This window comes from Trichechus manatus, unplaced genomic scaffold (assembly GCF_000243295.1).
Source record: "Trichechus manatus latirostris isolate Lorelei unplaced genomic scaffold, TriManLat1.0 scaffold00024, whole genome shotgun sequence".
NCBI classification, from domain to species: domain Eukaryota; kingdom Metazoa; phylum Chordata; class Mammalia; order Sirenia; family Trichechidae; genus Trichechus; species Trichechus manatus.
The window spans coordinates 10,273,810-10,299,339 of NW_004443960.1; the positions used below are offsets into that span (position 1 = coordinate 10,273,810).

The 25,530-nt window shown below is 46.7% G+C and overlaps 1 protein-coding gene across 2 annotated transcripts in view; it reads left to right on the forward strand.

The window, feature by feature from the left end:
- Positions 1-25,530, forward strand: part of CLEC16A (C-type lectin domain containing 16A) — a 210,759-nt gene that overhangs the window by 34,573 nt on the left and 150,656 nt on the right. For both annotated transcript variants that reach the window (XM_004373253.2, XM_023728464.1), the window contains exons 7-9: positions 1,994-2,168; positions 4,279-4,332; positions 7,740-7,853. In XM_004373253.2, the coding sequence (XP_004373310.2) occupies positions 1,994-2,168; positions 4,279-4,332; positions 7,740-7,853 (343 nt within the window). The remainder of the gene's footprint in view (positions 1-1,993; positions 2,169-4,278; positions 4,333-7,739; positions 7,854-25,530) is intronic.

Sequence of the window (25,530 nt, forward strand, 5' to 3'; positions counted from 1 at the left end):
ATAGGCCTGGTGAGAGGACACCTGGATGGGTCAGCACGGTAAGGGGATCCAGGAAGGATGTCTCCTGGAGGTGGTAGTGGGGGCTAGATAGAGGATTAAATCTGATATTGGGAGAGAAGTAAGGAGAGGTAGATGGCAGATCTGACGGGGCATTTGGCAGAAATAAGGACGTGTGAGGATGTGGAAAATCCTGACTGTGGAACATCCTGAGGCACTTAGCTCCAGAAAAAACAAAAAGCCATACAAGGCAGGAAATGAAAACCTAGTTCCCTATTTGGGTCTATCAACACCAATTACTGATAACTGTTGGAGGAGTGCTGGTGGTGCAGTGGTTAAAGCGCTTGGCTGTGAACCAAAAGGTTAGTGATTTGAACCCATCCAGCGGTTCTGCAGGAGAAAGACCTGGAAATCTGCTCCCATACAAATGACAGCCTAGGAAACCCTATGGGGAAGTTATACTCTGTGACATGAGGTCCCTATGAGTCGAAAGTCGACTCGACAGCATCCAACAACAACCACCACGTTGGGGGAAAGTGTGCGGAGGGCACATGAAGAGTTCCTGTCATAGCAGGAGGTCAGTAGATCATGTAGCAAGTGGATCAGTCACAAAGTAGAAGTCCAGGCAGATTTTAGAGAAATAGGGGAGGAAGCTCCTGTGGAGACAACTATCAGAGGTAAAAACCGCCTCCTCTGAGAGTGGTTGGTGGGGAGGCGGGGCCAGGAGCTGCTGGTGTTCATTATCAGGGAATTAGTACTCCCAGATTTTTAAATCCATCTGCATATGTTACTCTGATAATTTTTAAAGTAATGGTATAAAAAAAATGAGGTGCATTAAATATCCTGATATAAAAAAGTTGCTCACAATATCTTATTAAGTGTGGAAGAAGTTGTAAAACATGATAAATGTTCTAGGTCTTGGGTAAGATGTGAGTTCATAGATATTTATTATATCGTTAGGCTTTATAACACGTGTTTGCTATGAATACTTACTAAACGTTTTAAAAATGTAATAGAGCAATAATTATCTAAAATTATGTAAAAGAAGCAAAATTAATCCAGTTTTTACTTTTTTTTTTTTTTTAAGTATATAGTTAAATGGATCACATGCATTTTATATGTGACTATAGGGAGAGAATATAAATATATAGAAACAAACTGTAAGGTCCTAAATACCGAGATGTTCTTAGTGGGTACCTGTTAGTGGTGGGATTATAGGAGGAGACTTCTTTCTTTGTTTTTACTTTTTATTCTTTCATTTTCTCTTTTCTAAAACCACCATCTCTTACTTTAGTAAGAGTAATAATAATACAGAGAAACCGTCTCACCTTCGCTAGATTGACCTTTGTGAGAGCTATGGTGTTGGGAGTGGTGCAGGTGTGACCACTGGCCATTTTGTGGTGTGAGATGGATTCCACCTGAGGGGCCCACCCAGCATGCCATTGCTGAGTTGCAAGGAGACAGAAACTTCTGGGGCAGGGACTGGACAGGGGGATGTCTTGTCCTTCCCTGTGCCCTACACGTGGTCGGGGCCAGTGGGAAGGATGCAGCTGCTAAGCCTGCTCTTCTCTTCCGGGGCATTTTAATTATCAAGGATTTATTGCTCCATTAATACTGCTTATCTTGGGAGCCCAGGAATCTTGCCACGTTGGCCAGTGGCTACTCTTGTGAAATGGCCTGCTGTGAGCCGTTTTGCTGCTTTTTGCTTTGTTTACCCCATTTGTTTTGAACTGAGGTAGTGCTGGTGGCGGGGTGAGTTGTACTGAGGCCTCCCTAGGGTGGGGGGCCCCAGGAGTCCCCTGAAATCAATTGTGGTGGACCTGCGCATTTTTTCTTTGTGTTTCCCACCAGTAGGGCCAGGGTAGCTGCTTTGAGACTGGCTCAAATACTGATTGCTTGAATGAATGCACCCCCAGTGGCCTGAGTCCCAGGCCATTGATTTTTGGCCTGAGTGTTCTGGGCTTTGGCTTCTGGCTGAGTTTGTTTCTCTCTGCAGGCACCGGAATCGAGGGAAACTGAGTGACCTGGTGGCTGAGCACCTGGACCACCTGCACTATCTCAATGACATCCTCATCATCAACTGTGAGTTCCTCAACGATGTGCTCACGGACCACCTCCTCAACAGGCTCTTCCTGCCCCTCTACGTGTACTCGCTGGAGAATCAGGACAAGGTGGGTCTGCACGGTGGGGCTGGGCCTCCTGCCCCTGTTGGCTCAGGCATCTTCAAAAGGGTAAAGTGTGTCCTGGGAAGAAGCACAGTCACCGTGAAGAAGACTGAGCTCTGCAGGGGACCAAGGCTTGGAGCCTGAGAAGTTCCTTTCAAAGCACACTGGGTTTCTTTTCCTCTTATTTCCTGTGTCAGTGAATGTGTGTGTATGAGAGAGAGTGTGTGAGAGTATGTGTGAGTGTGTGTGAGAGTGTGTGTGTGAGTGTGTGTGTGAGTGTGTGTGTGAGTATACATGTGTATGTGTGAGAGAGTGTGTGAATGTGTGTATGAGTGTGTGTGTGAGTATACGTGTGTATGTGTGAGAGAGTGTGTGAATGTGTGTATGAGTGTGTGTGAGAGTATGTGTGAGAGAGACTGTGTGTGTGTGTGTGTAGACTGTAAGTGAATGAGAGAAGGTGATTACTGACATCAGAAGGAAACAGGAAACCTTCATGAATTTAGGTCTTTGGTTTCCATGCATCCTTCCCTTGAGGTGTCTCCATCCCCGGTAACTTTTCCCGATGGTGGCCGGTGCTAATTGACCTGGAGAAGATGCAGACAGCGACCAGACTTGTTCAGCGGGATGGGAAGTGATGGCCACCTATACTTAGGAACATATGCAAGGCAGTGATTGTCCACCTTCAGCCAGCCTCGAGTCTTTCGGGGGTGTTCTGCAGACTCTCGGGTCCCGTCTTCCTCTCAGGGATCTGGTTTAGTAGGTCTGGGATGGGGCCAGAAACCTGCATATTTCACCTGCCCTGCAGGTAATTCTGAGCTGGTGGTTCTGGATCCCCCCAAGAGAAATGCCACTTCAGGGAGGGGAGCCTTCTGCCCAGTGTCTTCCAGGTGTGTGTGTGTGTGTGAGAGAGTGTGTGTGTTTATGAGTGTGTGTGTGTATGAGTGTGTGTGTGTGAGAGAGTGTATGTGTGAGAGTGTAAGAGTGTGAGTGTATGAAAGAGTGTATGTGTGAGTGTGAGTATGTATGTGAGTGTGTAAGTGTGTATGTGAGAGTATGAGTGTGTGTGTGCGTGAGAGAGAGCATGTGTGTGTGAGAGAGAGGAGGGCAGCGCAGACCCAGTGGCTTCCTCTCCAGGGGTTTGGTCCTCTGCTTCTGTTTCCCATGGGGGTATCGTTTTCCTTTTGGAGATGGAACCTGGGGATTCTCGCTAAAAATAAGTCAATAAAAGAGAACTGCAGCCCTTATTAGATGTACCAGTGGCAGCTCTTGGGGGATGTTGAAAAAGTAAGAGAACTGGAGTTCTCAAACCTGAGTTCAAGTCGTGCCTTCCCTTTCCTAACTGTGTGACCTTGGACAAGGCAGTTAACCTCTCTCAGCCTGTTTGAAACAGGGCTTGGAACCGGTTCATTCTGGTTCGAACCCCTGCTGAGAATTTACATTTCCACCCCCAGATACACTGAATCAGAATCTTTTAACAAGATCCCCAGGAGATTCTTACGTATAATAAAATTTGAGAACCGCTACTGTACTGGTGGTTCTCAGAATTGGTCCCTAACCAGCAGTATTAGCATCGCCTGGGAACTTGTTAGAAATGCAAATTCTCAGCAGGGCTTTGAACCTGAAGGAACTGGCTCGAAGCCCTGGTTTCAAAACAAGACTGCAAAACCCTGGTCCTACAGATCCCTCACAGGCTTGGTGTGAGCTGAGGCACATTGAAGCTCAGTGCAAATGAGACCAGAGTGACCCAAACCTTTCCTTGTCCTCATGTTCTGAAATCTTCCTGAGAACAGGCCCTCTGGGTGCTCCTGTGCCCCCCAGCTGGGGGAAATCAACATTCTTGATAATTTAAGGAGCAAGTTCTTCTCTTTGGCCCAGCCTTTAACCTGTGACTAAATAATGAGAGATTTCCCAAATGGAAAAGCAACGCCCTTGCAGACAGTGTTACGTGGAATTGGGTTGTGGGTTTAGTTTGCAGAGTGGACTTTTGCACCAGGGAAAGGGCAGCCCCAGGGTCACGGAGGAAGCTGGGGACAGGGAGCTCCCTTGGCTTCATCTGTTTTGTGTTGCTCACTTGTGTGACGTGGACCTCTCTCTCTTTCTCCCCAACCTTCTCCAGGGAGGAGAACGCCCGAAAATCAGCCTGCCAGTTTCTCTCTATCTTCTCTCCCAGGTATGCTGACCACACACCTGTGTCCCTGCCACACGTGGAGGGTCCTTAGAACACTGCTGCCTCTCAGAAACCTCCCAGGCCACATTGATCCGTTGTCTCTCCCTGTGTCCCCCAACTTGAAAGAAAATAACAATAAATAGAAAGGGGAATTCTAGGTTCTAGACACCAATACAGGTGGTATGTATCCTTGTCATGGGAGTGGGTAGACATATAAAGAGAAATGTAATGAAAAAGAAATCAAACCTGGCACTTAGGCAGTTGATTTTTACAGTGGGACGGAAGTTTCCAGAATGATGAGGGAGTGCACCAACTACGTACGTATCTTGGAGATGTGGGCTGCATGAGTCTTATTCACTCGTGAAAGAGACTTACTGAAATCAGCTCCACACTGCAGGACCCCATGTGTGCAGAGTGGTCAAACAGCAACTTGATTTAACACACGTCCTCTAATGAGGCTGTTTTTTAAGGCTTTTGTCATGGTTCTAGCTCCCACGTTGCCTCCTGGAAGGTATCTTGTAGGAACCTCAGCTCCCAGATCTGTGTCTTGAGCCTGTTTGTCTGCCTCCCCGCTTAAACAAGTGTGCATCCTTCTCGTAATTATGTAATATTTACAAGAAGGGAAAAACTCCATGGTGACCCAAGTTACATAACTATAAAAATATTTTTATTACGGGCAATCCAGCCTCTCGAGCCATCTCATTAGACTGTCAAGTAGTCGAATGTGTGAGCAGAGCTCTGTTTCCATTTCTGCAGTGGCATAGGGATTTATTTACTTTGCTCAGAGCAGGTCCTTCTAACTTGATCCCCTGGCTGTTTAGAGTTTCCGGTTGGCCTGAGGAGAGATTCCGACATGGTTCCTCCCAGTGGGTAGGCTGATCGGGATGCAGTGTGGCCTGGTCACTGTTCGCATCCCGAGCCTTGCCCTGGGAGCAGTGTTTTCTCTGTATGCCCCTCTGTGTGGCAGGGCTCAGCACAAACCCCAGCTTCTCCTGGCAGCCTTGTCTGCCGCCTCCTCCTGCTTGGGATTCTGGGAGTCTGGCACGACTGAGCAGGTCAGCTGCACGGCCACAGGAATCCCGTTGGAGCATCCTTAGGGCCTTTTCGGCTCTCGAGCATTGCAGGGGCAGGGGCTCCCTCACACCCCCATGCTTGCACTCAAAGGAGGGGGCCAGGCCGTTCTTTGAGACGCCTATCTCCTCTGTTTTCTTCATGAAAGACCAGAAGCTCAGGCACCTAGTTAATTGTTTCATTGTCTCCCCAAAAACATAGCTTGTAATTTGGTATTCCTCAAACTTGAGTGATAGACCCCCTTTAAATGTAAAAAATCTGCACCCCGCTCCGCATTCCCATTTAGTTTTATTGTAATGTTGCCTAAATGTATGAAAACAAAAAATCAGGTGTAAATGCCTTGTCCTTAAGGCCCCCACAGGCCCCCACATCACTATCAAATGTAACATGCATACAAATTATATTATAACCACAGCTATAAAACCAATAAAAGTCATATTAACAACATTAATAAACATTAAAACTGGCCTGCTGCAGCCACAAGAACAGGACAGGCATCGTGGCCCGAACACATTTCCACAGCCGCGCAGTCACCGTGCCCTCTCACCGCTGTTCCCCGCTCAGAGACCGTGTCCACAGGCATGAATCGCCTTTGTCTGCTGAGCCTTAGTAGGTGCTCATTGAATACTGTGGACTGAATAAAAGACAGGAGTAAGCGATCCGTGAAGGTAACATCCCTCCAAGGCGCACAGTAAATATTTGTGGAATGAGGGGAGTCCGTGATCTGGGGTTTGGTTTTGTGGTCAAGTGGAGTATGGCGGTAATTCCGACATGATGAAGGTGAGAGAAAGCGTCCTCCTCACGCTAGCTGACATCTGAGTGCCTGCCGCAGCCCCAAACGTGGGCCTCTTGTTTGATCACGTGATAGAGTCTCCCTGGGATTTTAAAAACAGGTGTGCTTTTTTCAGGTAGGTGCCACATTTGGCTGTTCTGCCTGCACCTTTTTGTTTAGTTTGAATTGTGTTTATTTTTTGAACATGTATTCACCCTATTCGCACAGTACAGAATGACATATATAGTGAAGAGTCTCCCCCTCGCCCGTCCCTAGGCACCCCGTCCCACTCCATAGAGGCAACTAGTGTTACCAGTTTCTGCCTTTACTTTCTTTAACAACAACAAAAAAAATTTTGTTTTAATAAAAAAATTTGAAAGCTTGGAGTTCAAAGAGGTGAAAGTCAAGTTTTCTTTCCACTCTTGGTCAGTCTGCTGGTTTCTGTCCCAAGACAGCTGTAGGTGGGGTTTCTTGGGTGTCTTTCCAGAGACATCCTATGCCAGTGCTTCTCATCCAGGGGCGGTTTTACCCGCCAGGGGACACTGGGCAATGTCTCTACAATTTTTGTTGACACAAATGAGGGAAGAGGTATTACTGGCAGCTAGTGGGTGGAGGCCAGAGTTGCTGCTGAACATCGTGCATTGCACAGGACAGCCCCCCACAATAGAGAATGATCCAGCCAGGATGTCAGTAATGCCAAGGTTGAGGAACCCTGTTCTGTGCGTATATAAACAAATACAAAGTTTACACACATATACACACCGTTTTCGTATACAAATGGTTTGATACCCCACACTGTTCTGCAGTTTGTTGCTTTTACATTTCAAAGCAGAGTAGCAGGTGTGTCTAAGCCAGCTCTGCTCGCTTGTTCTGAATGCCCTGATTCCTAAAGCTGTGTCTCTGGATGTTGTGCAATAGGCTGGTGGAGCAGGGCCATCCCACAGCCCAGTGCCTTCTGATTGTGCAGCCTGGCGTGACTGGGTCTGTCCGTAGTGGGTGGGGCTTTTCTGCCCCATGGTTTCCACACTTTTCACAGCTGCTGTGAGACCCAGTGTGCTGAACCCACCACAGAGGCTGGAGCCCATTCCACTGATGGCATCCGTGTAACCCACCCTCTGCCAAGTCCTTGACTGGAACAAGGCTGCCCACCCTTGTTCCCGCATAACTGAAGTTTGAGATGGTGCCTTCTGGTCTTAACCATAATTGAATTTGACACGAAAATGCTTGTGGAAAGGAAGGAGCGTGCTGGTTTGGTTGGTCCTCTCCCATCTTGCTCCATTTCAGCTGGTTTTGGCTTCAGCCAGCCATGAAGGATAGTCTCTCTTTAATGTGCTTCCTTCCGGTGCAGAGCAGCCAGCCAAATAAGTCTGAGGGAGGGACGGACCTCACAAGGGGAAAAGTGGCAACTATTTCTCCTAAATGTGGCCCGTTCTTTGGATTTTGTATTATGGTGATTGGTGCTTAATACAGGATATATGTAGCCCAGCTCTGTTGTTTCAGATCAAGGAAGGGAGAGGTTGAAAAACTGCACAGTTTAATGCAAGTCCCATTTCTTCTTTTTCACCAGGTCTTCCTAATTATACATCATGCACCCCTGGTAAACTCGTTAGCTGAGGTCATTCTGAACGGTGATCCATCTGAGATGCACGCTAAGACTGAGCAGGATGTTCAGAGAACTTCTGTAAGTTGTTAGCTTTGGCACTGTTTCTCAACCTTGAGAAGAAGCCCTCACTCATTTTGTTAATGTGTGTGTTTCTCTAAAATTAGAAATCATCACTCTGAGCATACAGCAATGATGGAACATCAGCTGGCCAGCCACGGAAAACCCTATGGAACACAGTTCTACTCTGACACACATGGGGTCACCAGGAGTGGGAATCGACTTGACTGGTTTTTAATCAGAGTCTTGAAGTTTGCACCCAGAAATATCTGGGATTAGGTATTAGTAGTGGATTTGATTGATCATATGTTGTTGAACATGGAATTGTGCCACTCTGGGCTTCAGATTGAGTATCTCTGAGACACTGATATTGGGACAGATTGAGAGAGTATGCGGGAAAGTATTTTGTAAACTCTATGGCACAAATATCTACAGGAGCTGGACAGGGAACATCTATGAATGAAGTAGACTTGTGTGAGACAGTAGGGAGTGGTGGGGACTGTGGCAAATTGGACTCATACACTTCTTCATTGTGCTGTTCCACCCTGGCCTGCACTTGCTTTGTACGAATGCGGATGCGGTATTGCCAGGTCTTCTCATGTTGCCAGAGAAGATGGAAATCAGCATTTTTATGTAAAATCTCCCAGTTTCTAAATTCTCACAGAACTGTGTTCTAAACAGAGCATGTTTGTGGTCTTCAGAAGCCTACAGGTTGCACTTTGTACATCGCTGATGGAAAACACTTGATGACCAATATGACGACTTCTCCAGAGACTGGCCCAGCTTGACCCCTGCATATCACTTCTGTTTCCCTCCTACCATCCCACATGGTGTCCTGAGCTACAGGCTACCTTAATACTGATCCAGCCCCCTGTGTTTCTGCCTCCATACCTGGGCCCTTACCATACCCACAGCCTGGTTTTCTCTCGTCCAGGATCTTTCTCACTCTGAGCCCCTCATGACAGGTATCTTGTCTGTCATGTATCTGCTGTAGTATGGGCTCAGCATACGTGTTTGAGGTGAGCATAGCGTGTTTACACAAAGGCTGGTTTCACGAGTGTTCTGTTTCTGCAGCCACGTTCTCTGGCAGTACCCATACAGGTAAAACAGCCAGGCTCGCCTGGGGCAGTCAGCTCTGTTCCCATGTCTGTAGAAGCGGGTGGAATGTGATCCTGCTGCCTGAGAGGCCTGGACCGCATGGAGTACAGTTACCAGATGCCCCTGCCCTTCTCGTTTTTCAGCGTATAATGGTTTGGGCGGGCCGTTTTGCTATTCAGGGGAGCATTAGAGTCCCTGTAAAGGTTCCCAGAAACTTTCTGTCCTTGGTGGTGGTGGCGTTGGTTCAGCTGAATTGAGTGGGGCCTTTTCATGGCCCTTGTCTAGCCTATCCCTTTATTGATTCATTCAACAAGTGTTTCTTAAGCTCTTTCTTTGGGCCAGGCATTGTGCTGGTTCTGGGGATCTACAAAAATATAAAAAGTCTCTTTGTCGCGATGGAGCTTTCCAGTCTAGTAGGAGAGAGAATCATTGATCAGATATACAAATAAAGGGAGGATGTAGTGTTTGGTGAGGGGATTTCACCTGTGGGTGGCCAGGGGGCAGTGGCAAGTGTTGTCCAGGAAAGACTTCCACTGTGGTCTGTCCCATGGCAAGGCTCGGTCTGGAAAATACGCGGTTGATTCAGTGTTTATGTGGCTGGAGATATTTCTCTGCAACTTTCTTAAACTAGCTTTTGCTGAATAAGTGTGAAGGATGGAATGTCTACTCAGCAGAATCACCAAGTCTTCCAGCCACAGCCACCAAGCACCCTGCCTGCTGGGTGACCTTGGGCATGTTATTTCACCCATTTGTAACATAGAGAGTAAGCCCTACTCAGAGGGCTGTTGGTGAGGATGGGAAGAAAATATATTTAAAGTGCCTAGCAAGGACCTGACAGGCAGCAACCTGGCCCTCAGACCTGTTAGGTTTGGTCCTCACAGTGCATGAAAGTAAATTACATGAATTGTAGACATTTAAAATTTAGGAAGTTTAACATGAGAGTCAGAATTTCTGAATTCTCTTGAACAGTTGGAAGTTCTGGTCCACATTGTGCACAGGATTCTGCAGGTAGCTTTGCAGAGGCAGCCTTCTTCAGCCAAGGCATGTGCTTATTGTTAAATTTACTCTGTCTCCCCAGCCCACTAATTTACACTGTTGTTGTTGGATGCTGTTGAGCCAGTTTGACTCGTAGTGACCCTATGTCACAGAGTAGAACTGCCCAGTAATCTAGGCTGTAATCTTTACGGAAGCAGATTGCCACATCTTTCTCCACAGAGCCTCTGAGTGGGTTCGAACCACTAACCTTTTGGTTAGCAGCCAAGCGCTTAACTGTTGCACCACCAGGCTCCTTACACTGTGTTTACATCAATAAAAATTTATGGAGGCGAGGCCAAGATGACGAAGTAGTTAGATGCTTCCGGTGGTCCCTCTTACAACAAAGACCCAAAAAAACAAGTGAATTGATTCTATATGACAGTCTAGGAACCCTGAACATCAAAGGCAAAATTGAGGAATTGGACTGAGTGGCAGGGGGAGGGAGAGACTGTTTGGAAGCAGCGAGGAGTTGCCAACCTGACCTTGCGGGAGCCAGTACCCTTCAGGCCAGATCCACTAGCGTGCGCGGTGAGGCAAGAAATGGCTCTCCGAAGGCATTTTCCACATTGGGAGAGACACAGCAGCAGAGAGTCTACTCAGATATCCAGAACCAGTGAAAAGCCGTGCTCAACTGGCACAAGATAAGTGCTCGTGTCTGGCCTACCGCGCAGATCAAAAACACCCCTTTTGGGAAAAACCTCACTCCCATTTACCTTCCCCCCCCCACTCTGCACCGGGTCCTGGCCTGGGCTTCAGCGATTGCTGAGTCTCCTGGGCCAGAAGTAGGACCCGTCATGCACCCTGAGCCATTCTCCTGGCCTTGGGGATGGAACAAATTAACAAACAGGGAAAAAATAATCTGCTGTCTTCCCTAAACTAGGAGTTCAGGGTAGGCACAGCTCCCTTGCCTAGGCACGGGCATAAAGGGTCCACAGACTTTGAATGCCTTTCACCCCCACATAGATCTGTGTGGGCCCATGTCAACAGCGTAGGCCCTCATTACCACAGTACAACAGGGTATATACCTAAAGTCTAACTTCGGTGGTTTCAGCTATATGGTGAAGTGTGAGGTTTGTGACATTTGACACTGTTGTGCCCATTAAGCAGGGTCCTTACCTACCCACATCAGGGGCCAGAGGACTAGTGGCTCTACCTGCACCACCTAGCCACCTGAAACAGGGGTCCAGGAATAGGTGGTGCACCCAGTCCTTACAGCCAACAACATTGGGTGCCCACAGGCTGGCTGGAAAACCCACCCACCTGCATGCTCTAGAGAACAGGGACATGCTTTCCTCCCAGACACTTGGGCAGCCATCAGCACCCTGCCTTGCTCAGCTCATGACCCCCTACTGCAGCCAGATACTTGTGCCTACACCAATTACCCCTGCCTGTCTAGGACTGTAGGTGAGAGCCTGCACCACACACTTGGTGACCGACTACCTGGACACCTGAGCTGAATCCACACAAGAAAGGTAAACAGACTCCTGGGCTCACATACCTAGTAACAGATCTAACTACCTGGTGACAGGATGTTAGAGCTTCAAAGGCGCCAAAAATCAAACTAGCTTGCATGAGCAGCCTGTTTATGCATATCAAAACAAAACAAGAAGCTAAGGGAACATAAGATAAATAAATACAATAACTTACTGATGGCTCGGAGACAACAGTCAATATCAAATTACATAAAGAGACAGACCATGATGGCTTCAGCAAGCTCTCAAAACAAAGAATCAAGAAATTTTCCGGAGGAAGAGAACTTCTTGGAATTACCAGAGGTAGAATACAAAAGATTAATATACAAAACTCTTCAGTATATCAGGAAGGAGATCAGGCAAAACACCAGACCAAGCCAAGGAACATAAAGACAAAGCAATAGAGGAACTTAAGAAGATTAGAGAAGAGCACAGTGACAAATTTAACAGGCTGCAAGAATCCATAGGGAGATGGCAAACGGAAATCCAGAGAATTAACAATAAAATTTCAGAATTATACAACTCGATAGAAAATTGTAAGAGCATAATTGAGGCAATGAAAGTTAGAATTAGTGAGATTGAAGATAAAGCACTTGACACCAACTTATTTGAGGAAAAATCAGGTAGAAGAATTTAAAAAAATGAAGAAACCCTAAGAATTTTGTGCAACTCTGTCAAGAGAGATAACCTATGAGTGACTGGAGTACCAGAACAGGGAGGGATAACAGAAAATACAGAGAGAATTGTTGAAGATTTTTTGGCAGAAAACTTCCCTGATATCATGGAAAATGAGAAGATACCTATCCAAGATGCTCATCAAACCCCGCATAAGGTAGATCCCAAAAGAAAGTCACCAAGACATATAATCAAACTTGCCAAAACCAAAGATAAAGAGAGAATTTTAAGAGTGGCTAGGGGTAAACGAAAAGTCACCTGCAAAGGAGAGACAATAAGACTAAGTTTGGACTGCTCAGCAGAAACCATGCAGGCAAGAAGGCAATGGGATGACATATATAAAGACTTGAAGAAAAAAAAACTGCCAGCCAAGAATTATATACCCAGCAAAACTGTCTCTCAAATATGATGGTGAAATTAGGACATTTCCAGAATAAAAATTTGTGATGTATTGGGTCCCTTTCAACTGTCTTTTGTGGCATGATTTCTCAAGAGCACCAGATAGCTCCTAAGAATGTCAAAGAATGTCTTGCTGTATGACACTTAAGCGCTGAAGTTAGACTTGGTGTTCCAAGCAGTAAACCCAGATATCATTGGGGCTCTGGGGTTTGCAATTTTTTTCCCCTCAGTTCATTTTTTTCCCCTAAATTTTATTTATTTTGTTGTTGTTGAGAATATATACAGCAAAATATACACCTATTCAACAGTTTCTACATGTACAGTTTAGTGACATTGATTACTATATTTTTATACAGATAACACACACCTTCTGCGTTTGTTTACCAGTCATGCCCTCCTTCCCATGAGGTATTTTCATAAGTGTACTATGCTAATGTCTTTTTTTTTTTTTTTTTTGTCAACCGTGCCCTCCCCACCCTGCGAAGTATTTTCATAAGTGCTTTTTTTTTTTTTTTTACAGCAACATGTAAAAAAAATTGGTGTAATGGCACTTAGGAAAATACCTCGTTGGGGGCGGGCACAATTGGCAAACAAATGTAGGCGGCATACGTTATTTGTGTAAAAATACGGTACATTCTTTGAGTTGTGCAACCATTCTCATCCTGCTTTTCTGAGTTGTTCCTCCCTCATTTACATAAACTTACTGCATGCTAAGATTTCTATCTGATCTTTTGAATTGGTGGTGTCGATTTGGTCCCATGTAGAAGTTCTTAAAAGAGCAAAATGCTCAAGGCAGATCTTTTATACTAGTAATCTAAACTATTGTTTAGTTAAGAAGACTTCAGGAAATACTTTTGGTTTAAGGTTTAAAGATTATCTCAGGGTAATAGTTTCAGGAGTTTATCCATCTCCATGGCTCCAGAAAGTCTAGAGTCTATGGGAATTTGACATTCTGTTCTGTATTCCCCCCTCTTGTGATCAGAATTCTTCTATGGAATCTTTGATCTAAATGTTCAGTAATGGTAACCGGGCACCATGCAGTTCTCTTGGTCTCATGGCAAAGGAGGCAGTTGTTCATGGAGGCAATTAGCCACATATTCCATAATCTCTTCCTATTCCTGACTCTCCTTCCTCTGTTGCTCCGGGTGAATAGAGACCAATTGCTCTGCCTTGGATTGCCACCTGCAAGCTTTTAAGACCCTGGGCACTACTCAACAAACTAAGAAGTAGAACAGAAGCACTAAACTAAACACATTATTAGGCTAATTAACTGCGGTGTCCCATGAAACCACAACCCTAAACCTCCAACCCAAAGAACACAATCCCATGAGGTGTTTGGTTGTACATAAGCAGCCTCAGCAGCTACTCTTTTTTTTGATCGTTGTTGTAAATATATCTATCACACAACTCTTGCCAATTCAACTTTTTATAGGTGTACAATTTACTGACAGCAATTACAATAATTGGCTGTGCAACCCTTAATGCGATTTTTCCATCACCATTAATCCCCCTTTTCCTCCTACCTCCTGGCCCCGGTAACCACTAACAAACTTTGGTCTCTATACATTTGCCTTTTCTTGTCTTTTTATATAAGTGAGGTAATAATAATATTTGCCCTTTTGTGACTGGCTTATTTCACTCAGCATATTGTCTTCAAGCTCCATCCATACCGTAGTATGTATCAGGACTTCATTTCTCCTACTGGCTGAGTAGTATTCCATTGTATGTATGTACCATATTTTGTTTATTCATTCATCTGTTGATGGACATTTGTTTCCAACTTTTGGCTATTGTCAATAGTGCTGCAATGAAAATTGTTGTACAAGTCTCTTTTTGAGTCTCTGCTTTCAAGTCTTTTGGGTATATACCTAGGAGTGGAATTGCTGGGTCATATGATAGTTCTATTTTTAGTGCAATTTTTTAATTGAATTTTTTTACTGAGATTTTTGTGGATTTGCATGTGGTTGTTAGAAACAATGCAGAGAGATCCCGTGTGCCCTTTACGCAGTTTCCCCCAATGGTAACATCTTGCAAAACTGCAGTATAGCATCACAATCAGGATATTGACATTGATATGTGGGGTTCACAATTTTAGTCAAAGCAAATTGCAGAAGGTTATATTGGCCTCTGAAGGAGCCCTGGTGGCACAACAGTTAAGCACTTGACTGCTAAATGAAAGGTTGACGGTTTGAACCCCCCTGGTGACTCCATGGGAGAGTGACCTGGTGTTCTGTTCCTGTAGAGATTACAGCCTAGAAAATCATATGGGGCAGTTCTGCTCTGTCGCGTGGAGTCTCTATGAGTCGGACTTGATTCGATGGCGCCTAACAGCAACACAACGTGTTGGCGTCTCACTTAGGACAACCAGTTTTGTTGAGCCCTCTAAGCAGAGGGAGTGCGCAGGACATCTGTTCTGGCTCTGGAAGGCTTGCTCTGGGATAAAGTTCCAATCTCTATGGTAATAGACACACACGCGGCCTGTGGGAAACAACCACTCGTTTGGTGGACGTTTAAACGGAAAATGCAATGGGGGAGGGAATGGCCAACCAGATGAAAGTGCCGACTTTCGACTTCCGATTATTGCTGTTCCTCATGTGCGAAATAGAAGCTTGTTGTATTCTGGTGACCACAATTGAAATTCAGGAAGAGAGCAAGGTGACTCTCATATGTGACTTGTTTGACAATAGTCATGGTAAGACCTGCCTTCCTTCCCTATGAGCGAGAACAGTCTCCCTATTGTTTCCTGTCTAACTCGGATGTGGTTTGATCAGACTTGTTTTAAGTTTGTTGGTCTTTTTTAACCTACTTTCTCCTTCCCGTAATTTGTAGATAGGTTACTGGTATTGCTTCATTTTTACCAGCAGACCTTTCACAAAACCAAACCAAAATTGAAGAGAGAGAAGCTGAGGGGAGAACACAGTCATTTGAAAGGACTGTAATTCAGGGTTAAATTTAAAACACATCAGCATGGTTAGATAAATGTCTAATTGAAATTCATCTTTGCATTAAAATCATATGGTTCCTGCTGAGGGATAGTTCCTGCTATAACTCTAATGCAGAGTAGATAGTGTTTCTCGTCTGGGGAAATAGAGTAAGAGGACACTAATTCTGAAACTGCTAACATCTCATTACTTTTGCAGAATGTATGTAGCAATTAGACTATGGGATCTGCATCATTACCTGTAGGTACTTTTCTTTTTAAAGGGATTTTATTTTTCATCCTGGGTTTGTATAAATAGTCTTCTTAGTTGTTAATTCTTTCGCTGTTCCTTCAGCAGACGTCTATGTGCCTGTGCTGGGAGGTTAAGGGTGCCGCTGTGCACAGGAAAGACACCACCCCTGCCCTCCCGGCTCCTCCTGCCCTCCTGGGATCCTCATGCCCCGTGAGGAAAGGGGCCATGTCTTAGAGATCTCTGCAAACCAGCACCATCGTGAGCTGGCCACAGGAGACGCGGGATAAGCGCATGGCGGGGTCACAAGGTCTCTCGTGATGTTCTTGATGGTTCTCCCTCATGTACCGCCTTCTGTTTGCTCAGAGGCAGGGTTTGGGGGAAGGAGTGCTGGATGGGTAACTATGGGTGCTGTTCCACATCCCACCCGTGGTGCAGGCTTAGGGAGGGTTAAGAGGGTAGGCTCTGGAGCCAGACCAAGGGGGCTCAAATCTTGGCTCCTGATTTCCCTGTGTGTGTGACTAGGACATGTTATCCACCTTGAAGATGAGAGTAACAGCAGCTTCCTCGTGGGTTTGTGGTGAGGATTAAATGCAGTGTACGTTGATCATTCCAGAGCCTAGCACACATCAGGGGCATAAACAGTAGATGCTCTGATTATAAAAATCTTCGTTTCTGAGCTGCAGAACAGTCCTACACCCCCTACCTGGGACCTGCCTTCTGGGGCTGGTAAGCCGACCCGATACCTGAGTACCACGTAGGCGCACAGAGCTCCCCTCTGGAAGGGGCTTTATACCAGGTCCAGAAGGCATAACTATTACCAGCTGCTGACGAGTCATTCCGACTCATGGCAACCCCATGTGTGCCAGAGCAGAGCTGTGCTCCATAGGGTTTTCAGTGGCTGTGATCCTTCAGAGGTAGATCGCTAGGCCTTTGTTCCAAGCAGCCTCTGGGTGGATTCGAACTGCCAACCTTTGGGTTAGTAACTGAGCACTTAACCGTTGTGTCACCCACGGATTCCAGAAAACATAAAGGGGCTGAGTATAGCAACAGCAGCTCTAATATTAAACATTGCTGTTTGTTGGCAGTGGGCTAAGCCCTCTGTGTGTTCTGTGTCCTCTGACTCAGCTGGCTCCAGCTTTCATCTCTGGGAAGTGCAAATACTTAACCAGCTAACATGTGTTTGCGTGGTTGGTTGACTGTGAATTGAGAATGGGGACTGGGGATTCTGGATTGGAATAGGCCTGCTTGTCCCAAAATAAGGACATTGACCTTCTCTCTGTAGACTCCAGGTTCTAATCTAGCCAGTTGCGTTCATCTCCAAATGATTCTCTGGGGATCCAAAAGAGTGAGCACACCGCTAAAACGTCAGCCACCCCTTCTCTGCATGCCACCTGCCATTCCAAGTAGCCAGATCCTCTGCAGAGCAGTACTGCCCCAGGTTGTGGCGTGCAGAGCCAGTAGCTGGGGAAGGAGCAGCCCTGCTTCTCTGGGCTTATGTGTCTGCAGACTCAGAGCATTCATCATTGGCTTGAGTCCCCTCGTTGCTGCTGCTGGGTTGTCTTTCCCACCCAGGCTTTAACTAGACATGAACCAAGGCTCCCTCCCATGCACGGAGTGTGTCAGGCAGAATATCCCCCTTCCAGCCAGGATTAGAGTCCCCTGTGTCTTTCAGTGACCTTGACCTCACTCGTGAATCCCCCCAGTTAATCAGTGCTGCTTCTCAAGCGCACACATTCTTCTTCCTGAAAGTGGTAATAGGCTTCTGGGAGAGTTGGTTGTGAACACAGAAGGAAAAAAATAGACTTCTGTAAATCAAGGCCCTTAATTGGTGTGGTAGCCAAGATTCCCACAAAAGAATAGAACTCAATGTGTATTTCCACTTTGTGCGTGGCTATTTGTGGTCTATCCCGTATTCCCTCCATGGGATGAGAGCTCCAGGGCACCATTATCGCCCGCAGAGGTGTTGAGTGTGGTAGCTCTGGTTCACGTATAAGAGGAGTTGATGGAATCAAAGAAATTCTAGAGGGCAGACACGTTCCAGATGTGAAGGAGGGCATTGTTGTAGATGAGATACCCACTGGAAACAATTTCCGCCCCCATTTCTGCCAGTGCAGAAGGTGGGGCTAGCCAACTGCTGTGAGTCCCGTGGGCTTGTGACTCCAGGAGGGAGCAGCCTTCAGCCAGGGCGGCACCTGGTCCAGCTGGCCAGAGAGGACCAGGGACCCTAGGGAGAAGCCAGTGGGGAAGAACAGTGGACAGAGCGGGCAGGTGTGGGTGAGAGAGGAAGGCCCTCTGACTCAGACCCTGGCTTGCTTTCCAGAGTCTGTTCTGCAGCATGCCACAGAACGGACTGGGATGGCCCCAAGGCTGCAGAGTGCTCTGTGGTGGGAGGCGTATCACACGCACACACTGACTGACGCCCTTCCCTAGTCTGCACTGGGCCATTTGTGACTTCTTCCAGGTTTCAGCTAAAATCTGGACAATGGAGGGTAGGAGGCAGAAAAAAGAGATGCCCACCACTTCTCGTGTCTCCACCCTGGAGCTTTGTTAGTTTTCATTACCAGGATGGCCCCTTTGAGTATTGGAGTTTTCTTTTAATAATATTTTATTGAGTTTTTGGTGAAAATTTACATAGCAGGTTTAGATTCCCATTTGACAATTTCCACACAAATTTTTCAGTGACATTAGTTATATTTACCATAAGTATGTTTGTTCCCTCTCAGTACTCTAGATTCCCTGCCCCCTTCTCATCTTTACTTTTGAGAAATTGTTGACCTGTTGGTCTCCTACTGATGGTTTTCTTAAGTAGGACACTGCTCTTGTGGGTAATATCCTTTATTTTGTGTGCCACTCCTCTATTTCACTAAAAAGCGATCTTGGGTTAGGCTTGGTTCTAGGTTTAAAGAGTGTCTCAGGGCAGTAGTCTCAGGGAGGCCTCTGTTCTCTACTGTTCCAGTTTGTCTTGTGTTTTTTTAAATTAAGAATTTGATATCTGCTCCATACTTTTTTTCCCATTCTATCCAGGACCAACTATTGTGACCCTGATCAGAACAGTCAGTGGTCATAGCGGGGCGCCATCTAGTTCTTCTGGTCTCAGGGTAGATGAGGTTGTGGCTCTTGTATACTTCTTTCTTCTCTGTGCTTTTTGTTACCATCTTATTGTTTTGTTCCTGGCGAGTCAAGACGCATGGTTGTGGCTTAGATGGCCGCTCACAAGCTTTTAAGACCCCAGATACTGCTCACTTCACTAGGAGGGCATTGGAGTTTTTTAACCAGACTCCGAGTCTCTCGAACCTGGGTCAGTATTATTTATTCATTTATTCAACAGATAATTACTGGACATGTGCTGTGTGCCAGGCACTGTTCTAGGCATTGGAGCTACACCAGTGCACAAAACAAAGAGAGCCCTGAGCTCCAGGAGCTTCCATTCTAGTGGGAGGAGCAGAGGAACAATGAAATGACTAGCAACCATGACAGCATGTTAGAATGTGAAAAGTGCTCTACAGAAGCAGAGGTAAAGCAGAGAAGTGAGATGAGGAAAGAAGCTAGGAAGCCAGAAGCTAGGAAAGTGGGTGGTGTCACTCAATAGGGTGGCCAGGGTAGGGCTCGTTGGGAAGCTGACGTGTGCACATAGACTTGAAGGAAGTGAAGCAGCAAGCCATGTCCATATTGAGGGAAGATCATTTGGGGCAGAAAGATCAGCCAGTGCAAAGGCCCTAAGGCAGGAGTGTGCCTGGTGTGTTGGAGGAACAGTGAGGCAGCTTAGTGAGGGGGAACGTGGTAGGAGATGAGGTCAGGAAGGGAGTGAGGGTCCAAGGACTTGGGAGTTTTCACTGAGGGAGACAGGCTCATCCTCATCTTTGCTTCCTCCATGTGCAGCATGGGTCCTGATGGAGAGCGTAGTAAACACTGGTTGTCTTGAAACAATGAGTCTCTAGATTTTCTAGCTTTCTCTCCTCAGTGAGCGAGCCAAGCACTGATTTCACTCTGATGAGACTAGGACAGCCAGTCTTGGTCAGTGCCAGCCCTCAAGCCAGGAAGTCTGGTTCTGCTTGCCTGCTAGGAGGCTGGGAAGCTGCACACGGGTTGACTCCTGCCCTCTCCAGGCGCTCCAGCAGAAATAACGACAGCAGGGGGTGGGGGACAAGGGATCACTCATTTTATAACTGAGGGCAGTAAACACGGCAGGGGTGTAATTCATCCTAGGAGACGATCAGCGGGGCTTCCCTAGAGGAATCTGGCCTGAGCGTAATTGCCCACTGGCCACTTTCTGGGATGCTCATAACCTCACCCCAGGAGATCCTTGTGGTAGCCCTAGTCAGGCACTCAGACAGATTTGAAAGCTTTGTGGGCAGAGAGAAGAAATGATCACATTCAAGGGCTGTGTTTACTCAGTAACATTGTTCTGGGTGATTCTTTAATTGTGGCTGAGTCTCTCCCTGTTTGGAGTAGCGTTATCTGTTGAGTGCTGGCTGTGTGCCAGGCTGGCTTGCCTGCTCACCCTTCTTTACGCCTTCCTGCCACTGCCTGTTAGGTACCCACACGTTCCAGGCAGGCGCTCTGCTGGCCACAGGGACACAGGGCAAACCAGACAGACAAGGCCCTGTCCTGACATTCCAGGGGGGAGACAGACCATAAACACGTGTGCGGGGCATCCCAGATTGCATATGTGGGTCTGTGAAAGGAGTTTAAGGCAGCTTTGGGCGGTGACAGTGAGGGAAGTGACATTGTACTTGAGAACTGAAGGATAAGAAGCAAGCCCTGCTAAGAGAAGGGGGTGGGGCAGGGACGGGTGCTGAGATGGTCAAGGCCTCCAGTATTTCAAGTCTGAGGCCTACGGTGGGAATGAGCTGGACTTGTTGGGATTAGAAACGAGGCTGGTGTGCAAGAGACGCCCTGGGCCAGCGGAAGTGGGGGATGCTGCTTCACTTTATGGAATGTGAACCTGTTTTTTGCCAGCGCCTCATTTAGTGCTCATAATAACCCAGAGAGCACGGTGGTGCCACCATCCACACTCTGCCTTGAGGAAGGAGCCAAGGCTCCAGGAGGCGATGTGGTGGCCCATTGTCACCAGTCCCAGGCCCCATGCGGTTTCTGTGCCGCGCTCTTCCATCACCCTGTGCGTGATCACCATCTCCAGTGAAGCTTGGGGTCCAGGGCTCTGGACTGAATGTTTCAGGTAGCTGAGAGTCACCAATATTTCACAGTTCGCCATCTTTTTTAGAGAACAAAATGTAATAGGATACTCTTCATAAAGAAGTACCAAATACGTGCTTGGTTTAGTGAGTGAGTATAAGATGTTTTATGTGATTTTTTTGTGATTGAAGAGGCAATTCAGATGTTCATGAGTATTATACAATCAGTTCATCCCATAGCCATTTATTATTGGCTGATGATCAAGTGCCAGGTATGGTGCTGGGCCTTGTGGGGCACAGAGAAGGTGGCCTGAGATGGAAAAGGCGAGGGAGCTGAGGCTGGTCTTCCGCAGACCTAGCAACGCCCCAGAGGTTGCTTCCTAAGAATAAATCACAGTGACCTCTTGCTAGCACCTGCTATTTGTCTAAGAGCTGGAGTCCTGAGCACGTGTGCACATGCGAGGCCTGTGAGTCTGTTATAGTTCCGCATAAATGGGCACTTCCTTGGTTGATGCCTCTGCGGCCGCCATAGTCCCTGATAATCAGCCAGTCCGTGGAGAACAATGCCGTGTTCCTCTTGTTAATGGAGGTGGCCTGTTACCTCTTCTTGTTTCCCCACTTGATAGGTTTTATTTTCCCCATTAAATTTGGCAGCGTTATCAAATCTCCTCACTGAAGTGGTTGTGATTATGCATCCTGGATGCATGTTTGGGCTTTGGTTCAGCAGCCCCAAATTACTCACAGTTTGGCATGTAGCACACACCCATACATCACCCTGGGGTTTATTCCATCAGATGTTTGCTTGCTGATCACCTCGTTCTGCAATGAGAATAGGCTCACGTTACACCAATTATCTGCCCGGCTTCACTTTGCAGCCAGTTAAGAAGCCATGCCCTGCGGCGTCGTTAGTTACATTTGGTACAAACCTGTGCCACTGTGACCCTCTGTGACTTTTGAGTAACGTGGTGCTCTGTGTATATAAGACAAAAATATAAAATGACTACACGTTGTGGACAGCCATAATCATTGTCAGAGGGCCACCTAATGAGGGACGCGTATTCTGTCTGACCTTTTGTCCTCTTAGCATGATGTGAACGTGGCTTGTTTTTTACGTTAGTCCTTCGGGAGGCTTGTCCAGTGTTGGGAGGCTCAGCAAGTGCTTGCTGAAGGGAATTGGTGTTTAGCAGAGTAGTATGGTGGTTACGATGTGGGCACCAGAGCTAGGCTTCCTGGACTCAAATTCTGGCGCTGCTTCTCACCAGTGGGTGACCTTGGTCAAGTCCATCGCCCTTGTAGCTCCCTTTCCCATCTAGTTGTTGGAGGATAAAATGAGCTGAGGTATGTAAAGCGCTCAGAGCAGTGCTGGGCATGTTTGTGCTGCTCACTGAGTATTCGTGATGACTGTTCTCACCTGGGTTATACGAGAAAGTGTGCTACCTCTTGACACTTCACAGCAGCCCTGTGAGGGAAATGCTAATATAATGACCGTTTGATAGATGTGGAAACTGATGCCCAGAGAGGAGACGGGACTTGTCTGAGTCACACAGGCAGTGGACCCAGGACTCAAACCGGGGAGGGTGGGACACTGTACCTGAGCTTCAGCTGCCGCAGCGTTCAGCCTGTGGATCCCACGCAGACTTTGTATCTGTGCCCTCCTTGTCCCCAGCAAAGGCTGGAGATTGAGAAGGTCGGCCAGGGGCCCAGGAGTGCCTCCGGGAGGCTGAGTCTAGCCCTCTAACAAACCAGAATGCCAGGGAGTAGTAAGTTGCTAAGAGCTAGGAAGTCAAGTTTAAAATAAAGAATGTGATTAAAAAAATAGCACCTCCCCCCCCCCCCGCATTTCTTCCATCCTAGTGATCAGGATTGGAGGAAGACTCAGTCACAACCTGCGATACGCAGATGACACAACCTTGCTTGCTGAAAGCAAAGAGAACTTGAAGCACTTACTGATGAAGATCAAAGACTACAGCCTTCAGTATGGATTACACCTCAAAGAAAACAAAAATCCTCACAACTGGACCAATAAGGCACATCATGATAAACGTCGAAAAGATTGAAAGTTGTCAAGGATTTCATTTTACTTGGATTCACAATCAATGCCCGTGGAAGCAGCAGTCAAGAAATCAAGTGACATATTGCATTGGGCAAGTCTGCTGCAAAAGACCTCTTTAAAGTGTTAAAAAGCAAAGATGTCACTTTAAGTAAAGGACTAAGATGTGTCTGACCCAAGCCATGATGTTTTCATTCACCTCATATGCATGTGAAAGCTGGACAATGAATTAGGAAGACCAAAGAAGAATTGATGCCTTTGAATTATAGTGTTGGTAAAGATTATTGAGTATAGCATGGACTGCCAGAAGAACGAACAAAGCTGACTTGGAAAAAGTACAGCCAGAGTGCTCCTTAGAAGCAAGGATGGCAAGACTTCATTTCACTTACTTTGGATGTTATCAGGAAGGGTCACTATGAGTTGGAAACAACTTGACAGCACCTAACCGCAACAGTAACAACTAAAATTAAGTCCCTGGGTGGTGCAAATGGTTAAACACGCTTGGCTGCTACCTAAAAGATTGGAGGTTCAAGTCTACCCGGAGGCACATTGGAAGAAAGGCCTGGCAGTCTACTTCTGAAAAATCAGTCATTGAAAACCCTATAGACTGTAGTTCTACTCTGACACACATGGGCTTGCCATGAGTCAGAGTCAACTCGATGGCAGTTGGTTACTAAAATTAAAAAAAAAAAAAAAAGAGTACCAATGGCCTCTTCCGGTGTGCGTAGGAAACAGCTCCTGCTGGAGCTCTGAGCTGGCCTTCCCACCATTCTCTTCTTCCCAGGTTTCTGGTGAATTCCTGTTAACAGTTAAGACTTGGATCAACCATTTCCTTCTCTACGAAGCCCTCCTGTGGCCCCCACCCCCACCCCCCCAGTTCTGGCAAACCTCCCCACTCCTTTGTCTCCTTTTATTGCTCCTTGTGCAAACCTGCTGTGGTACTTGACACGTGGCCACATGGTACTCTAGGGTACATTGCGAGGTGTTTGCTGTCTCCCCAGCTGGACTTCCCCTCTTAACCCCAGCCCTCGCTGCTGGGTCTGTGCTCAGTGAATGAAGAGTTTTGATCTCTGGTGACCCCAGTGAATTCAGCTCCCTAAGTTGTTTAATTTGCTCCTAGCTTATCTTTGGGCCCTAACCTCTGGTAACCTTTTAATTTTTTCATTGAGGGTTGACATAAACGCAGAGAAGTGCATAAAGTGCACTAATCTTAGATTTTCTGCCTTATGATTCTGTAACGTGATTATGCCTGTGTGTCAGTCAGATAAAGACAGGACGCATTTCTAGCATCGCACGCGGTTCCTTCTCAGTCTGTAACCAACACCTCCCACCCCTGGGGTAATCACCATTGTAACTTCTAAAGGTGCCTTTTTAAAACGTCTTTTTTCACATTTAAATGGTGCTGGCAGAGTTTTCTTGGGGTAAAAATACTGGCTGATGTAGAAGCTTGTAGAGTAGAAAGTGAAAGTTCCTCAACCTCAGGATCTTCCCCAGAGGGAATCGCTGTCTTCAGTTTGTGTGTCTTTCCAGACCTTTCTGTGTGTATTTTCACACAAATATCCGTACCCAGCAATACATGGTAACATATGTATGCATGTTTCAGATCTTTGGTTTTGTTTTCTAACCATAAATGGAATTATTTGTTTGTTTGCTTATTCATTCATTCATTTTGCAACTTTCTTTTTCACTTACAGTCTTACAGCCTGTGTCTCGGGTCTTCCAGACCTACTGGAGATCGTATCTGTTTCACATCTGTGGTGTTGGCCACGTCTGCCTCGCTCCTTCACTGGGGCCCCCAGCCTTGCTCTCAGATCCCCCATTCACTGAAAAGCCCTAGTAATTGCTGACCCCTGGGGTTTCACTTTCCCTGGAAAATCTGACTTTTAAGCAAGGACCCAACTATCAGTTGGAGGAGTACAAGCTTGGTGGAAGGCGCCAGTAACTGGCAGGTGCAGACGCTTTAGGGAGTGGTTAAACCCTTGGGGCACCCCCCTGTAGTCACACTCCTGGCCTTCAGCTGGCCCTGACCCCTGAACCAGCCTGAAGGTCCAGCCACACAGGTTGAGGATTGACATAGTAGAGGCCTGGTCATTTCACTGCAGTCAGCAGGAAAGGCCCTATCTCCACATGCCTCTTAAAGCTCAGGCTGCAGTTATTGGGAGGGGAGCCAGTGGCAAATTTTGAACCTGACTGTAGGCGCAGCATTTGGGAAACGCCGACCTTGTTCGCAGAATCCTTTTCTCTGGGGCACTGTGCTGTGTACTTTATGAGATGATAAACCCAAAGGCCTTATAAATTTTGACTCCCAAGTGGGCTTTTTCCCACTTCTTTTGGTTGGTTTCATTGGGCTTGCTCTTTCGTTGTGCTAAGTTCAGCTCCTGAGAATGTTAGGCTCTTTTCTTTTCTTCCCCCTTCCTTCCCTCCTTCCATCTTCTTCTTTTTCCGTTGCTGGTGCTTTCACTCTGGGATCAGTATGGTGCAGACGTTCATCTCTGCATTCCTGCAGCCATGAATTCACTCGGCAGCAACATGGGGGCGCCCTCTGCGCCACCCTCTAGTGTCGAGAACAGGGTGGGGACCCTTCCCTGGTGAGCTTCCAGTCTGGAACATCTGGACTGTCACATGACAGACTCCTGGGGGAATCTTTTTTTTGAGTGTGTT